At 37.7% G+C, this 16,401-nt stretch overlaps 1 protein-coding gene across 1 annotated transcript in view; it reads left to right on the forward strand.

Annotated features, from left to right (window-relative positions):
- CCDC39 (coiled-coil domain containing 39) overlaps positions 1 to 16,401 on the forward strand; it is a 54,871-nt gene that overhangs the window by 3,229 nt on the left and 35,241 nt on the right. Inside the window, exons 2-6 of the mRNA XM_036352206.1 lie at positions 8,547 to 8,666; positions 11,232 to 11,378; positions 12,494 to 12,652; positions 13,606 to 13,698; positions 13,794 to 13,922. Coding sequence (XP_036208099.1) covers positions 8,547 to 8,666; positions 11,232 to 11,378; positions 12,494 to 12,652; positions 13,606 to 13,698; positions 13,794 to 13,922 — 648 coding nt within the window. The remainder of the gene's footprint in view (positions 1 to 8,546; positions 8,667 to 11,231; positions 11,379 to 12,493; positions 12,653 to 13,605; positions 13,699 to 13,793; positions 13,923 to 16,401) is intronic.

Here is a 16,401-nt window from a genome sequence, read left to right on the forward strand (position 1 = left end):
TAAAATTTGTGTTATGTACAGTTTACCACAATTTAAAAATTAGTGATAGAAATGTTATAGGTCACATTCTCTGATTATAAGCCAATAGAATTTGTGTTAATTTAAAAAATGATTTTCTATTGTCAGAGAATGAATGTTTGTGTCCCTCCTTCCCCATAGTCATTCATATGTTGAAGCCCTAAACCTCAGTGTGATAGTATTTGCAGGAAAAGATATTTCACCTTGACCTTGGACTTCCCAGCTTCCAGAACTGTGAGAAAGAAATTTCTTTAGTTTAAGCCACGAGCCTATGATATTTTATTTTGGTAGTCTGAGCTGACTAAGAAATTCATTTTAAATACTTAGGCAAGTTTCTCTGAAATATATTGCTGGATGGCTCTTAAATCAAATAAAAGTTGAAAGGGAAAAGTCACCAATTAGAAAACTGTAGAATCCAAGCAACAACACAGCACCAGTAACTATTACGCAGCCAGCTCTGGGCAGTGAACTTCCACTGGACAGAGAGGCCCTATAGCCTCAGAGGCCAACCCCAGAACACTGCCACCCAGAGGCTGACCCACAAACTGACTCTTTGCTAAACACAAAATAAGGCAGTCTGGGAAACAAATGCGGCTTGCTTTAAAATAAGGACTGTGGTTTACAACACAGAGGAACAGTGTATCGCAGGGAAACTCAACACTCTCCTGAATACCTGGCAGGTCTAAGGCGAGCCACACTGAAGAATAGAAGAACCGAAGGACCTTCACTACTGCAATTTTTTTTTTCTTTTTTCACCTTTTAATTAAGAAACCAATTTTTTTTCTTTTTTTTTCTTTTTTTTTCTTTTCTTCTTTTTTTTTCTTTTTTTTTCTTCTCTTTTCCATCACCTGATTTTACCCTTTTAATTACTACCTTCTTATTTTTAACCAGTATTATTACTGCTACCATTTTACCATTTTTTTTAAAGTGCCATTTTATTTCCTCTTTATTTTATTTTGGGATTAGTGTTCTCCATTCTATTTTCATCGTTATATTATTGGTTGTTTCTAGTTTGCATTCATCTCCAGGGAGCTGTTGCTGGAATTTGTTGGGATTAATGGCTGTTCTATAGGAGTATTCTCCTCATATAAAAAAGTCTCTTCCCCTCTTCCACTTCATTCTCTCTTTTCGCTCTTTTTTTTTCTTTTCTCGCTTTTATTTCCCCCCCTCCTTTTTCCCAATTTCATTTTTGCACTCCTTTTTTTGGTCCCTACTTTTCTTTTCTTTTTTCTCTTTTATCTTTTTCTCTTCCTTCTTCCTTATCCCCTAATTCTCTTAATTCAGGTGGTCACCTTTATTTGGGGTTATTAATATCGTGAATATATTTGTGTATAGTGCCTGGTATGTGGTGCCTTGTTGTGTTGTATTTTGTGCCTTTAAATCAACGCAGCAGATCCAAGCAACAGCAACATCCTGAGCACCACACCCTCTGCTGAGGAACAGCAGCTGTACGTGAAACCTCGCCCCACCAGCCAGAAGAGCCACCACAGCTGTGAACAGCACCCACCAGAGGAGCTGCTGCCAACTGAAGAGCAGCTGCTTCCGCAACCGCCCGAAGAGCAACCACAGACCAAGGAGTCACTGCCACCAAGGGAGCAACCACTGAACGACTCAACGTCTAGATATGTCAGTGAGATCAAACATGGGTAGACAAAGAAACCCCCAAAGGAAAGAGAAGGAGGACTCTCCAGAAAAGCAGCTAAGTAATACAGAGGCATGCAACATGACAGAAAAAGAATTCAGAATAAGGGTCCTAGAGTGTATAAACCGGATGGAGGAAAAAATCGACAACCTCAGCAAGAAGCAAGAAGAAACAGATGAAAAAATCGATAACATATGGAAGAAGCTAGAAGAAACAGATGAAAAAATCAACAACTTAAGTACGACCCAAGAAGAAATGAAGAGTGATATAGCTGCAATGAAAAACTCCATTGAAAGTATCAACAGTAGACTAGGAGAAGCGGAGGACCGAATTAGTGAATTAGAAGACAAGGAAGCAAAACACACCCAAAATGTACTGCAATTGGAGAAAAAAATGAAAAGACAGGAGGAGAGCCTAAGGGAGCTTTGGGACAACATGAAACGAAACAACATACGAATAATAGGGGTACCAGAACAACAGAAGGATGAACAAGGATTAGAAAACCTATTAGAAGAAATAATATCAGAAAACTTCCCTGAGGTGGGGAAGAAAAAAGTCACACAAGCCCAGAGAGTCCCAAACAAGGTGAACCCGAAAAGACCCACACCAAGACACATCATAATTACCATGGCAAATGTTCAGGACAAAGAGAGAATCTTACAGGCAGCAAGAGAGAGACGGAAAGTTACATACAAGGGATCTCCCATTAGATTGTCAAATGATTTCTCAACAGAAACACATCAGGCCAGAAAAGAATGGACAGAAATTTACAAAGTGATGCAAAGCAAAGGACTGAATCCAAGAATACTCTATCCAGCAAGGCTATCATTCAAACTTGAAGGGGAAATAAGAAGCTTCACAGACAAAAAAAGGCTAAGGGAGTTTATCACCACCAAGCCAGCAATGCAAGGAATGCTAAAGGGACTGGTATAAAAATAAGAAATAAAAAGCTCAGAAAGAAAACAGCCACACAAAAACAGAAATGGCTACAAACAAGTACCTTTCAATAATAACTTTAAACGTAAACGGACTAAATGGCCAAACAAAAGACATCGAGTGGCTGAATGGATAAAAAAACATGACCCATACATCTGCTGTCTACAAGAAACCCACCTCATTAGAAGGGACTCACACAGACTGAAAGTGAAAGGATGGAAAAATATCTTTCAGGCAAATGGAAAGGAAAAGAAAGCTGGGGTAGCAATACTTATATCGGACAAAATAGACCTCAAAGTGAAGGCCATAACAAGAGATAAGGAAGGCCACTTCATAATACTAAAGGGATCAATACAACAAGAAGATATAACCCTGGTAAACATATATGCACCCAATGCTGGAGCACCCAAATTCATAAAAAAACTCCTGGAAGATATCAAAGGAGAGATTGACAACAATACAATCATAGTAGGGGACTTTAATACACCACTGACAACACTGGATAAGCCCTCTAGACAAACAATCAGCAAAGATACAGCAATCCTAAATGATTCGCTAGATCAGATGGACTTAATAGACATCTTCAGAACACTTCACCCCAAAGCCAGGGAATATACATTCTACTCAAATGCTCATAAGACATATTCAAAAATAGACCATATATTGGGTCACAAGCAAAGTATCCCCAAATTCAAGAAGATTGAAATCATAAAAAGCGTCTTCGCAGACCACGATGGCATAATATTAGAAATAAACTACAATAAAAACAACCCAAAATACTCAAACACTTGGAAGCTGAATAGCATGCTATTAAATATTGATTGGGTTACCAATGAAATCAAAGAAGAAATTCAAAACATCCTGGAAACTAATGACAATGAAAACACAACAATCCAAAATCTATGGGACACAATGAAAGCAGTCCTGAGAGGGAAGTTTATAGCTCTACAGGCCTATCTCAAAAAACAAGAAAAAATGGTAGTAAATCAGCTAACTCTACAACTCAAAGAATTAGAAAGAGAGCAACAAGAAAACCCCAGAGTGAGCAGAAGGAAGGAGATAATAAAGATTAGAGCAGAAATAAATGACATAGAGACCAAAAAAACAATACAGAAAATCAATGAAACCAAGAGCTGGTTCTTTGAAAGGATAAACAAGATTGACAAACCTCTAGCCAGACTCACCAAGAAGCAAAGAGAGAGGACCCAAATAAACAAAATCAGAAACGATAGAGACGAAATAACAACAGACCCCACAGAAATACAAATGATTGTTAAAAAATACTATGGACAGCTCTACTCCAACAAACTAGACAACCTGGAGGAAATGGACAAATTCCTAGAAAAATACAACATTCCAAAACTCAATCAGGAAGAATCTAATAATCTCAACAGACCAATAACTATGGAAGAAATTGAAGCAGTCATCAAAAGGCTTCCAGCAAACAAAAGCCCAGGACCAGACGGCTTCACAGGGGAGTTTTACCAAACATTCAAGGAAGAACTAAAACCTATCCTCCTCAGACTACTACAAAAAATTCAAGAGGAAGGAACACTTCCAAGCTCATTCTATGAAGCCAGCATCAAATACCAAAACCAGGTAAAGACAACACAATGAAAGAGAATTACAGGCCAGTATCCATCATGAACATAGATGCCAAAATCCTCAACAAAATCTTAGCAAATCGGATCCAGCAGTACATCAGAAAGATCATACACCATGACCAAGTAGGATTCATCCCAGGGATGCAAGGATGGTACAATATCCGCAAATCAATAAATGTGATACATCACATAAACAAATTGAAAGAAAAAAACCACATGGTCATATCAATTGATGCAGAAAAAGCATTTGAAAAAATCCAACACCCATTTTTGATAAAAGCTCTCAGCAAGGTGGGAGTAGAAGGATCATACCTCAACATAATAAAAGCCATATATGACAGGCCCACAGCCAACATCATACTCAATGGACAAAAACTAACACCATTTCCCCTAAGAACAGGAACAAGACAGGGATGTCCCCTTTCACCACTCCTGTTCAACATAGTACTGGAAGTGTTAGCCATTGCAATTCGGCAAGAAGAAGAAATAAAAGGCATCCAAATTGGAAAAGAGGAAGTAAAACTGTCCCTATTTGCAGACGACATGATATTATACATACAAAACCCTAGAGACTCCATCAAAAAGCTACTAGACTTAATACATGAATTTGGCAATGTAGCAGGATACAAAATTAACCCCAAGAAATCTGAGGCATTTCTATACACCAATAGTGAACTTTCAGAAAGAGAGATTATAAAAACAATCCCGTTTACCATCGCACCAAAAAAATTAAGCTACCTAGGAATAAACTTAACTAAAGAGGTAAAAGACCTCTACTCAGAAAACTATAGGACGTTGAAAAAAGAGATAGAGGAAGACATAAACAGATGGAAGAACATACCGTGTTCATGGATTGGTAGAATCAACATCATTAAAATGTCCATACTACCCAAAGCAATCTATAAATTCAACGCACTTCCCATTAAAATACCAACGGCATACTTCAGAGATCTAGAACGAACTCTCCAAAAATTCATCTGGAATAAAAAAAGACCCCGAATAGCTGCAGCAATCCTGAAAAAGAACAAAGTAGGTGGGATCTCAATACCAGATATCAAGTTGTATTACAAAGCCACTGTTCTCAAAACTGCCTGGTACTGGCACAAGAATAGGCATATAGATCAATGGAATAGAATAGAGAGCCCAGAAATCGGCCCGAACCAATATGCTCAATTAATATTTGACAAAGGAGGCAAGAACATACAATGGAGCCAAGATAGTCTCTTCAATAAATGGTGTTGGGAAAATTGGACAGATATATGCAAGAAAATGAAACTAGACCACAAACTTACACCATACACAAAAATAAACTCAAAATGGATAAAGGACTTAAATGTACGACAGGAAACCATAAAAATTCTAGAAGAATCCAAAGGCAACAAAATCTCAGACATATGCCGAAGCAATTTCTTCACTGATACAGCTCCTAGGGCACTTGAAACTAAAGAGAAAATGAACAAATGGGACTACATCAAAATAAAAAGCTTCTGCACAGCAAAAGAAACCATCAACAAAACAACGAGAAAACCCACTGTGTGGGAAAACATATTTGCCAATGTCATATCTGATAAGGGCCTAATCTCCAAAATTTATAGGGAACTCATACAACTTAACAAAAGGAAGATAAACAATCCAATCAAAAAATGGGGAAAGGACCTAAATAGACACCTTTCAAAAGAGGACATTCAGAAAGCCAAGAGACATATGAAAACATGCTCAAAGTCACTAATCATCCGAGAGATGCAAATCAAAACAACAATGAGGTACCATCTCACACCTGTCAGACTGGCTATCATCAACAAATCAACAAACGACAAGTGCTGGAGAGGATGTGGAGAAAAAGGAACACTTGTGCACTGCTGGTGGGAATGCAGACTGGTGCAGCCACTATGGAAGACAGTATGGAGTTTCCTTAAAAAACTGAAAATGGAACTCCCATTTGACCCTGTGATCCCACTTCTAGGAATATATCCCAGGAAACCAGAAACACCAATCAGAAAGGATATATGCACCCCTATGTTCATAGCAGCACAATTCACCATAGCTAAGATCTGGAAACAGCCTAAGTGCCCATCAGTAGATGAATGGATTAGAAAACTGTGGTACATCTACACGATGGAATACTATGCTGCTCTCAAAAGGAAGGAACTCTTACCATTTGCAACGTCATGGATGGAACTGGAGAGCATTATGCTAAGTGAAATAAGCCAGTCAATGAAGGAAAAATACCACATGATCTCACTCATTCATGGATAATAGAGACCATTATAAACTTTTGAACAATAATAGATACAGAGGCAGAGCTGCCTCAAACAGATTGTCAAACTGCAGCGGGAAGGCCGGGGAGGGTTGGGGGGCAGGAGGTAGGGGGGTAAGAGATCAACTAAAAGACTTGTATGCATGCATATAAGCATAACCAATGGACATAAGACACTGGGGGATAGGGGAGGCTAGGGGACTGTCTAGGGCGGGGGGATAAAATGGACACATATGTAATACCCTTTGTAATACTTTAAGCAATAAATTTAAAAAAATAAAATAAAATAAAATTAGAAAATAAGTCTAAAAAAAAAAAAAAAAAAAGAAAACTGTAAAGGGAACTGCTTGGTACCTACATCCACGGGAAGCAGCAAAACTCTTATTTAGAGAAAATGTATAGCCCACATGCCTTCTAAATCAGTGTCTTAGGCAGCCTGAGTTCCTATAACAAAATACCATAGACTGAATGATTAAAAACACAAACAAAATTAGACATTTATTTTTCAGTTCTGAAGGTTAGAAGTCGAGATCAGGGTGTCCGCCTGGTTGGGCTCTGGTGAGAGCACTCTTCCGGTTTTAGATGGCTGCCTTCTTCCTGTGTTCTCACACAGCAGAGAGAGACCCTCTGGTTTCTCTATTATAAGGACACTAATCTCATCATGAGTGTCCCACCATCAGGTCCTCATTTAAACCTACTTACCTCCCAAAGGCCCTCCTCCAGGTACCATCACATTGAGGATTAGGGGCTTCAACATATGAATGTGGGGGTGACACAAACATTCAGCCCATAAAAATCAGTAAGACAAAAAACCCCCACAAAACTAAGAACTGTTAATAAAGTAAAAAGAAAAGAAGAAGAAAGTAAACAAAAGAGGGAATTAAAAATTGAAATCTATACATATAAAAGGCTAAGCGACCGTCCAATAGCCTGACCAGTAGCTATGACGTGCAATGACGACCAGTGGGCAGAAACTCTGGCCAGTAGCTATGGTGCCCACTGACCACCAGGGGGGAGATGCTCAACTCAGGAGCTGCCAAACGACAGCCACTTTGCAGAGTGCCCTCTCGCACTCCGGGACCCCTTGGGGGATGTCAGACTGCTGGTTTTGGCCCAATCCATGCAGGCCAGGCTGAGGGACCCCACCTGCCAGAGGAACCCTGCTCACTCCGCAGATGCCCTTCGAGCCCGGCCCTGCCCCAGGTGCGGCCAACCAAGGAGAGACCACAGGAGGTTGGCTCCAGGGCGTGTGTGGTCCGTCTCGCCCAGTCCTGCCCCACCAGCCACCTTCTAATTAATTTCCTTCCAATGTGCACGAATCTTTGCACTGGGCCTCTAGTTAATGAAATAAAAAGCCAAAAATACATACTTACTATTACTTAGGACATAACAAATGAGTAAATTCGTATTTTTTTCTTTCTTCCTTAGTTCAAAATTCAAGTATTTTCTTCTGCACGTTGGTGAATTGTGTTGTGCCCCTCCTGGGTTGTAGCCTCCGCTTTTGGAACCACAGCTCAAGACTATAAAGAAGCATATATTTTTGTTTTGTTGAGCTTCTATATTGTTTTCAGGGATGACATGTTCTAATGGTCCTGAGAATCTATCTTCAATTTCCTAAAAGTTTTTATTTGTTTTGGACTTACATTGTTTTGGGTCTGCTCAGGTTCTAATTCAAAGACACAAAATATAGGAGCTATTATGTCTGGTATACGTCTACTTTTCAAATTTATGGCTAATGGTCTATTTTTTGCTGTCATTAGGCATTGTTTCTATGCTCTTGTTTGATTTGGAACCTTGTCATTTAATTATGGAATAGGATCTCATTTTTTTTCCACTTAGAACGCATTGTAGCTGTGGACCCTGCTAATGTTGCAAATCTGAGAAAGATTTCCATTTTGTTTTAATGTGGTGCTAATTTTCCCACAATCATCTTTAAAACACAGCACTATTTTATAATTGAAAGGGCAGTAGATTTTTGAAGTTCAAATTGATATTTTAAAAAAGAAAAGTAAATAATCTTGATTTTACATCCTTAAATATGGTAAGAACTTAGTAGACTTTGACTAATCATCGTGTTTATTATTTACAGTTGTCAAAGCTGCAGGATGAGAAGTCATACTTGCAAAATCAACTACGTGTCTATGAAGAACGAATTAATGCTATAGCTTCTCATTTAAAAAATGTTAGACAAGAGTTCTTATATACACAGGTATATATAATGTTGAAATTCATGTTGATTATATCATGTGTAGTTATGGAACATTTCCCATTGCATTTATATCTGTGATGTTATTTTATAGACATAATAGGAAAATTTAGCATAACTAATCTATAGTGAACATAGCCTTGAATTTGAAAGTAGGCAGAAAAAAGTCTTTGAGGAACCCCCTACTGCCACCAAGTTCAAGGAATAATTAATTCATTTGAAAGAATAAATCATCATTCAAACAGTCTAATATAATGTTAGGCAGCAGATTGCATGAGAAAGGTACAGTGATGCAGTGAGAAATGACTTTAAGCAGAAATAGACTTAATATAATACATAAGAGAGTTTCTGTCTACTTTTAATTATTCAGCACTACCCACTGGGACCATTTTGAGTGGAAGCAAATAGTTCTAACACTTCAGTAGCCCTTAGGCATAGTCTTTTAGCCGAGTTTAAGAACTGAAATTTATAATGACATCCTGAGATAATCGTTAAATTATATTTAGGATAACTGGGGACAGTATACTGCATTTTAGAAAACGTAATAAAATAATACAAATTGAAACTTAGGGTGATTAATCAAAGCATCTGTTTTATGGACAGTCTACTCCTGTGTAGAACTTCATTCCCTGATGAAGCCCAGAAAATTAGCTCATCAAATCAGCACTGGAGTGTTGACTAACTTCCATGTCAAACTCTGTTTTTAAAAGTACATCTGCATTTCTTTGAAATAATGTAATTCTTAAAAATGAACAAAGTCGTGTTTTAAATGCCAATTTGTAATTAATATAGATAAGTAACTATTTCATGCTTTTTGCAAACTTGAGAAAGATGTCCTCTACAGTCTGGGGGAACGACTCAGCCCAGGAATCCAGGCGACTGGTCTCTGAGCTCTATCCCCAGAGCCCCCTGCCCTGGAGTCTGCTCACACAGCTCCAGTCCCCTCTGCCCTCCCTCTGCTAGAGCCCAAGACCAGTGACTACACACAAAATTTTGTCCATCAGCCCTTTAAGAGGGTGCCTGCATTTCCAACCTTCTCACCCTGGTAGACAGAAACCCCGCTGCTTTTCACAGCCAGATGTTATGTGGGCAGCTTTTTCAGTTCTGGTGCTCTGGGCTGAGGAACCCAACTTGGGATTTAGACCCCAGAGTTCTCAATAGGAACCCCCCACAGCTGAGATATCCTCTGGGACTTCAGCTGTTGTCTGGGGAGTCTGGCAGCCTTCTCCTGACACCGCACTTTCTACCAGTCTCTATGCTCTCTCCACTTTCAAGTCACTGTTATCACGGTTCTCTCCAGCTTGTCTTCAGTTGATTATTCAGGATGGTTTTTCTATATTTTAGTTGTAATTCCAGTTTGATCCTGGGAGGGTGTCAGTGTAACTTCCACTTAATCCACCACCATCTTCCTATTTCATGCTTTAACAGTCTTATGAGAAGAAAGTTAAAATGTTAATGAGCCCTAACCGGGTTGGCTCAGTGGATAGAACATCAACCTGTAGACTGAAGGGTCCCAGGTTCAATTCTGGACAAGGGCAAGTACCTTGGTTGCTGGCACATCCCCAGTAGGGAGTGTGCAGGAAGCAGCTGACTCGATGTTTCTAACTTTCTATCTCTCTCCCTTCCTCTCCGTAAAAAAATCATTAAAAAAATATATTTAAAAAAAAGTTAATGAACTTCTAAAAACAATACTTCATATTTTTGAATCCTGATATGATTAATTAATAAATGGTTAGGAACAACATCTTTTCCTCAAGTTATTAAACCACTGAGTTGGGGATCTAATAAATGGTTAGGAACAACATCTTTTCTTCAAGTTATTAAACCACTGAGTTGGGGATCTGAGAGAGACTCTTTGTGGGTATATTTTATTATAGTCAAACCTCAACTAAGATAAGAGACGGAAGTAGTAAACTTCCTACAACAGTAACAGCTTTAACAATGTAAAAATAATACCAATGGTGATAACTTTAAAGCAATGTAAAATCAGTAGTCAACAAGCACTATTTTATTAAGTGAAGCATAACAAAGGCATGCTCGTTTATTAATATAGTCTAGGAAATATTTATAACCAATGTTTACATAATATTTAAAAATTATCTCTGTTAATTTATGTGATCAATTCATATAACTATCCCATTTCCCAAGTATTTTTAGTCAGTTTTATTTCTTATTTTTAGTTAAGTAATGACGTATATTTTTATTAAATTTTTAATTAATTAATTTTTTACAATAAGCTAAGGTTAAATTATTAGTTGATCTTTTAAAGTATAACCATATAAAGTTTGGTTTTCTGCAAATTCCCTAGCCCAACCTAGTATCTGAAAATCACTGACAACAGTATTTTTCTCCTAACACATTCTATGACTTAATTCTCTTATAAATAGTAAACAACACTGTCTATACTGAATCACAAAGTCTAATGTGGTATAGGTTTAAGAGAAGTAGAATTAATGATACTTAATATAGGCATTGTGTGGGAACTTTGTTATGTTTTTGTCTAATGGATTATTATAAATATTTTTAATACTAAAATGTAAAAAGTCTATCTTGTATGTTTTTCTGTAGTCTCTTTGCAAAGCCAGGGAACATGAGATTGAAAGTGAAGAGCATTTTAAAGCCATTGCGGAAAGAGAGCTGAGTCGAGTGAAAAATGAAATCCAAAGACTGGAAAATGACATAACTTTAATACGGGAAAAGAAAAGTGATAAGGAAGTATGTGTTGAAATGTTACTTAAAATGTTGTGCCATTGTTCCTGCTTCCCTCACCAAACAAACACTGACTTTTTTCTGTATGGGAAAGGCATTCATTAGTTTCCTAACATTTTCTTACATTGTTTTCTTGGACAATGGAAGGCACATGGAGCTGAGATTTGAATGAAACAATGATAGAATGTTACATTTATTTTCCCAATGTTCATTTACCAAATACTCATTGAACCTTACTATATGCAAACCACCATGTTAATTGCCTGTTATACAATGCTAGGCATAATTTATTCATAAGTGCTACATTTTTAAAAGCCACATTTTAAAATATCACTTTTAATTTTGGGTTTCATTCTTTATTGATTTTACCTTTCATATTAACTTGTCAACTTATGACCAATATTAAGCTACTGTACATATTTTTTTCTTTTTCTTAGTTTTTAGTTACTTGATTTGGGCACTTTTTCCAAATTGGACTCTTCTCTTTACATATGTATATGCATATGGAAATGCACACATGTATATATGTATACGTATACATACACACATACATATGTTATTATATTAATTTGTGTCTGTATATTCATCAGTTTTTTTATGAATCTAGATTTGTTAAATGAATATATGTACAGAAACATTTTTATTTTCTTAACTGCTGTATTTATTTCAATTAGAAGTGCTTTCATAATTTCTGTGTAAGAGGCTTCTTAGAGGCAGCAATCTGGTTGGAAATGGGGTTGAAGGGGACTTGTCTTGGGCTTGAGTTAGCATATCAAGCTCATTATTTTTCCTAAGATTGCACATTCTCTTGAGGTGGCTATGATGGAATGACTAATGAGATTGCTTTGGGGAACTCCCCTAACATCTTTTAAAGTAACTGTTCTCAACTATGTATAATAATTTCTCCTCTGTTTTACAACTAAAAAATTAAAATACAAGTATTATAGTTACATAATTAAATATGGTATATTATACTAGTATTCATCTAGAGGTCAGGGATGGGATTCCTTTTTTTCTTTATTATATGTTCTGTATAGTATGTAATGCTATGTTTTATTTTAGTTTATATTGTAAATGATGTTTTTTTTAATCTCACCCTGTCCTCTCTCTTTGGATATTAGAACCAGATATTTAAATTTACTCAAAAATTGGATGATTTGAAACGTCAAATGAACTGGGACCAGCAGGCATTGGAGGCCTGGTTAGAAGAATCAGCTCACAAAGATAGTGATGCCCTCACTCTCCAGAAGTATGCACAACAAGATGATAATAAAATTAGGGTGAGAAATTAGAAATTTTAATGTCAGGTTTTCTCTGATTCTGTCGTGTGTCAACCTTTTTATCTAAATTGGACTTAGAATTTTAAAGCAGTACTTCTTAAACATTTTTGGGGTCAATTTCCTTCCAGAATCTAATAATGCCAAGTATCCTTTCTCTAGAAAAATGAGTATATTCAAATACCTACAAAGTTTTGTCATTACATATAGTTTTTGCTGATTTAAGACTTTAGTGCTTTGATTATTTAATATATTATTATAATTATTTTTTAAAATCTACTTGTAATGAAATATGATAATGCTTTAGTATAATGAAAGATGCTATTTTCTAATAGACTTAATACCAAATGCATTATTTTAAATGGAAAATTGTTCATCTTTTTTCTAACATACTTTAAAATGTATTAAAAGTCTTTTAAAAAACAATTGAGTTTTCATTGCAGCCCTAGAGGTTAAAAGATTAAGAATATATACATTTATATGTATATATATGTAAATATATATATATATATATAATTTGTGTTGGATATCAAATATATATATATATATATATATATATATATATATATATATATGCCTAAGCAATCGTCCAACCGTCTGACCGGTAGCTATGATGTGCACTGACCACCAGTGGGCAGATGCTCAACGCAGGAGCTGCCAAGCTGCAGTGACTTGGTAGCTTTGGATCTCAGGTGATGCACCCAGAACCAGAGAGGAGGGAGCCCAATTGCAGGGTGCGTCACCCAAGAACCACCCTCTCGCAATCCGGGATTCCTCGGGGGATGTCGGAGAGCCAGTTTCAGCCCAATCCCTGCAGGCCAGGCCGAGGGACCCCACCTGTGCATGAATGCATGCACTGGGCCTCTAGTAATATAATAAAACTTAACATGAGATACGCTAATAGTTTTAAGTTAATCCAATGATAATCATACCTATTTTTGCATGTAATTACATAGGCACTGACCTTGCAATTAGAAAGGCTGACTTTGGAAGGTAATCAGAAAAGAAAGGTCCTTGACAATGAAACTACAGAGACTCTAAGTGCACAGGTTGGTTCAGTGAAGATTTTTTATCTCTTAATTGTCTACGTGATGTTTGCAAAAGTGCTTACATTCAAGAAATGTTATTGCTCTCTATCTGACAGTTAGAATTGGATAAAGCAGCGCAAGATTTTCGTAGGATTCATAATGAGAGACAAGAACTCATTAAACAGTGGGAAAGCACAATAGAACAGATGAAGAAGAGAGATCGAGACATTGATGACTGTGCCTTGGTAAAGTAGTTGTTTGGTCCTTGCAGTGTTCAGCTGTATTTACTCTCGTTTGTGTTTAACTCATTAATTTCACCTGTAAACCACAGTGTTATTTGAAAGTCACTTTTGTAGGAGATTCATTAATTTTGGTAAATGTTTTTCAAAGCGGACTCCATTCATTTAGAAATGTGATTGTATGTATATTACTTATCTATATATATAAAAGGCTAATATGCTAAGTGTCCTTCCACCCATCCAACCGGTCACTATGATGCGCACTTACCACCGGGGGCAGACACTCAAAGCAGGAGCTGCTGAGCTGCAGTGACTTGGCAGCGGCAGTTCTTTGGCGACGCACCCCAAAACCAGAGAGGAGGGAGCCAATTCCTTGTGGGGCCGTGCCATTCCACCTTCGGCCGTGGGTTATGTTGTTGCTGGGGAACTGTTAGCCCCGAGTCTGGTTTATTACACACTTGTGTTTGCGTTCCACACCCTGTACGACAGCAACTCCAGGACTCCTCGGGGGAGGTCGGAGAGCTGGTTTCAGCTGATCCCTGCAGGCCAGGCCAAGGGACCCCGCCTTCTGGAGGCTCACCACTCATTCCACAGATGCCAGGGAGAAACCACCAGGAGGTTGGCTCCAGGGCGTGTCCAGCCTGTCTTGCCCAGTCCCATCCCGCTGCCACCTTCTAATTAATTTCCTTTCAATAGGCACAAATCCGTGCACCAGGTCACTAGTGGTAGTATAATGACAAAGACTAGATCCTGCCATTGCTGAAATGTGGAACAAGAGAAAGTTAGATAATGTTATTGCAGTAAAATCAATGCCCTACATACACACAGTTGTTTGTGGTGCCTTGGATTTAACATGTGTGCTATCTGTACACACAGTTAGGTGCGGGGAAATGAGCTTCATGGGGATCCCAGAGACAGGAAGGGAGAGTCAGGAAAGAAACCAGGACTCCAATAAAGTTTCACTTTTGAAGCTGAGGCCCCAGTGATGGGGTAGAAGTGGTAGAAGCTCCGAAGGGAGGAATGCCATACTGATTGAGTACAAAACGGCCTAGGCCTCCCTAGGAGGGACAAGGGAGAGCCAGTCTTAACTGAGTTCCTTTTCACTGTTAATGCTGATGTTGGTTTCTCTTTACTGACTTCTCAGTGCTTTCAAATATCAAGCCCTAAACTACTTCCTCTGTATAAATAAAGTGTGCCCAATCTAAGACTGCAGATCCACAATCGAATTCTCATACAACCCCACAGTTGAAGGGAGAGCCTGCTGATTTGGCAGAATATACAACTTGCCATACTCAAAGTGGTTCCTTACAGGCTGATATCTCCTGGCTGTCTGTATTGTAGGAGGCTGGGGAAGGTTGCTAAGAAATGGCTCCCAGGTAGAGGTATGCTTCTAAGTGTTTAACAACTGGCTCCCGATCTGTGTCATTTCTGATTTCTGTGGTGAAACTGTTTCCATACCAACAGGACTTCACTGGACACAGCGTTGAGAAGAGATGTGCAAGTCAGTTGTGGTGAGCCAGTGAGAGCCGGTTCACACCACTAGAAAGTTAAATATGGCATTGGACCCTTTTGTTTTTTGTTTTTTCCTCCAAAACAATTTCTGCCTTCTCAGAGTCTTCTTGGCAGGAGTCAGACCATAGGATCCTGGAATTGTCTTCTTAAAAGAAACTTTTCATTATTTATAAATATTTTTCCATTATGCTTTTATTTCAGTATAAACATTTTGAGATATTACTTATAAGCATTACCTATATGAAAACTTACCTGTGAATAGATAGCACTGTTAAATAATGTGAACAGTGAAGTAGAATTAAAGCACCTGATTAAGTAGTAGAAAAATCAGTATAAAGCAGGAAATTCCAGAATGATCATTTGCCATATATAAACCTAAGAAGTTTTGACCTGTCTTTTGGTTGAATGAACACACTAGATATATAGACTGCTACAATTATAGAATGTTACTTATCATAGAGAACATAGAGGAATACTAGATTAAGCAAATTAAAAATGTTTTTTTAAATGCAGTGCATCTCAGATATATATTCATTTAATATGCTAATATGTATAATATTACATGTAGCATTTCTAAAACGTACTAATTTCAAACCACATGCCTTCCCCACACCCATCTCCTGGGATTAGTTGTTTGGTGGGGCCCCAGTTTATAAAACTTGCAAGAAATGTATTTTAGGGTAAATTTTTCTTCACCCTTCAATTCATCCAACATATTGCAGTAATAATCACTTGTAAAAAACATATATGATCTTTTTATTCCCCAGCTCTACAATCATTTTTGTTCCATATTGCTTAAAAGTTGATCCTCTTTGACATAACAATTGAAAAATAGGATTTCTCCACAGTTCAGCCTCAACCTCTACTTTTCCAGCCTCATCCCTTTCATCTGTACCCACCCCTTCTTAATATATCCCTATTCTATCTCTGCCCCCCCCCCCCACATGTGCTTTTACTACACTGAGTTTTTATG

The sequence above is a fragment of the Myotis myotis genome, unplaced genomic scaffold, assembly GCF_014108235.1.
Source record: "Myotis myotis isolate mMyoMyo1 unplaced genomic scaffold, mMyoMyo1.p scaffold_m19_p_2, whole genome shotgun sequence".
NCBI lineage: Eukaryota > Metazoa > Chordata > Mammalia > Chiroptera > Vespertilionidae > Myotis > Myotis myotis.